General features: G+C 43.4%; 1 protein-coding gene across 1 annotated transcript; it reads left to right on the forward strand.

Annotated features, from left to right (window-relative positions):
- Positions 1 to 229: 229 nt before the first annotated feature.
- Positions 230 to 1,381, forward strand: LOC141911615 (uncharacterized). The gene has a single exon (XM_074802603.1). It carries the CDS (start codon positions 230 to 232, stop codon positions 1,379 to 1,381), a length of 1,152 nt encoding a protein of 383 aa, XP_074658704.1.
- The last annotated feature ends 857 nt before the right edge of the window (positions 1,382 to 2,238 follow it).

A 2,238-nucleotide genomic window follows, 5' to 3' on the forward strand; every position in this document is an offset into this window, starting at 1 on the left:
TCAAATAAACTTGACATGAACCTATATAGAATGTAACTGACCAACTGTGCAGCTGGACCCCACTATGCTTGTAGCTATGATCTAGATCTTTGGTATGTTTGTGCATTCTAACGATTATGATTTTTGTGTAATTTCAGGTTTTCATTTTTGGTTTGTCGAGAAAATGCCCATTAAAAGCGAGACGGACTCGGATGCCGCGTCGAGCATCTTACTCGATCTGGAGGACGACATGCTTCTCGAGAATTTAAACGACGAATTCCTGGCCGCGCAGAGTCTCGACGTCGCCGACGACGACGAACAGACTAAAGACAACTCGGACGATAGCGGCGAGAACAAGCCGAAAAAACGCGGACGCAAGAAAAAAGACGACAACAACCCGGACGAACCGAAAATACCGAAAAAACGCGGACCGAAAAAGAAAAAAATGACGAAACAGCGAATTTTCAAGTTGAAAGTACGACGCGTGAAAGCGAATACGCGAGAACGTAACAGAATGCACGGTTTAAACGACGCGTTAGATGTTTTACGTGAACACGTTCCCTGTTACAGCAAAACTCAAAAACTATCGAAAATAGAAACTCTCCGTCTGGCGCGGAACTACATCGACGCGCTGGCCGACATTTTGAAAGCCGGTCGTAAACCGGATACGATCGCGTTCGCGAAACGACTATCGAAAGGACTATCGCAGAACACGATGAATCTGGTGGCTGGGTGTTTGCAGCTGAATCCGCGAACGTTGTTACCGGATAACGAACTGGCGAAACAGTATCCCGGATGCAATATGTACCAGCAGCCGATGACCGGGTTCAATCCGAACGGGATTTCATCATTACTCGGGTTCCCGCCGTTCTTCCCCGGAGGTATGCCGCAGGACGTCCATCATCGGCCGCAAATGCACTCTCCGCCGCTCGTGCCTTCCACAATCTGCAATAACAACAATCCGTATTCGCCACCAGCGCCTCTACCGGTCGCTAATAACATTATGACGACATCCAACGCGAACCTGATGACGTCACGAGCGTCGCCTGTGATGTCCGGCGCGCCGATGATGCCCCCTAGCGGCGTGTCGACGCTCAGCCCGATACACGCCGATAATTTCGTCGCAGATTTGCCGACCGGGTCGATGACGTCATCGACGAACTATCACGTGCCGTTCGTATCCGGACAACCGAATCCGAACGGGCGATTGTTGACCGGTAATTACCATGACAACGACGTATACGTCAACAACGCGATCGGTGCCGACATGGACGCTATGCAGTACATGAAAAACGTTCCCATTAACGGACAATCGTCAGTGCCCCCTTGCGGAGCTGACATGAACATGTTTCAAACTCAAGGTCATTGCTTGGGTATGTTCAATTACGATGGTCAATTTTAAAACGCGAATTTGATTTTCAAAATACCCACCGATAAAAAACTATGAAAGGGACTACGTTTTTAGTCACATAGAAGGATAAGACTTACGAAAAAGACTATAGTTTTAGTCATTCGACTAAAAGGCTGAAATCTCTCATATATATATATTTTATATAGAAGAAATAAAACACTTTATGTGACACTAATATGCAATATTTGTCTGTATTTTAACCCGAAACTTGCAGTATTTAAATCCAATATTGATGATAACGACTCATTATGCAAATCAGATATATCTATATATATCTAGCTATATATTTAATTTTATAAACACGTGTACAAATGTAAATAAAACCGATTCATAATTATTATTATACAATATATCCACAGACTTCTTCAACTTTATTGTTTAGGTTTTAGTGGACCATCATCTTTTAACTGGTTACAGGCTCAACACGAGAATGGATTGGTGTTTGGCCCAAGTTTTCAGGTTTTGCCTATAGATAAATGTCTATCCTGACCATACATAGCGTAGTATACTTTCCGAGGGATGATTCTAAAGGACTGGGTATCACAGTTATCCCTATACTGATAAATCCTTAGACACGCTGAGCCATGTTTTACGTAATGGTATAAAACATTGACTTAAAATTGATACCTTGTTTCTCATTTCTGGTGAGCTCAAAAGTTGACCCGGCCGGCCGTCTATCTACCCTGTACATTACTTTTTCAAGATCATGATTAGGCTAACAATAACAGACCCGGCAGTTATAGAAATGAACTGATTACAAATTTCATTACGGTTTACAAAGCGACCCGGCCGAATAGGAGAAACAAGCTTATTTCATTTTTTTCTAGAGGACATTTTAGCGCAGTGAT

This window comes from Tubulanus polymorphus, chromosome 10 (assembly GCF_964204645.1).
Source record: "Tubulanus polymorphus chromosome 10, tnTubPoly1.2, whole genome shotgun sequence".
NCBI classification, from domain to species: Eukaryota; Metazoa; Nemertea; class Palaeonemertea; order Tubulaniformes; family Tubulanidae; genus Tubulanus; species Tubulanus polymorphus.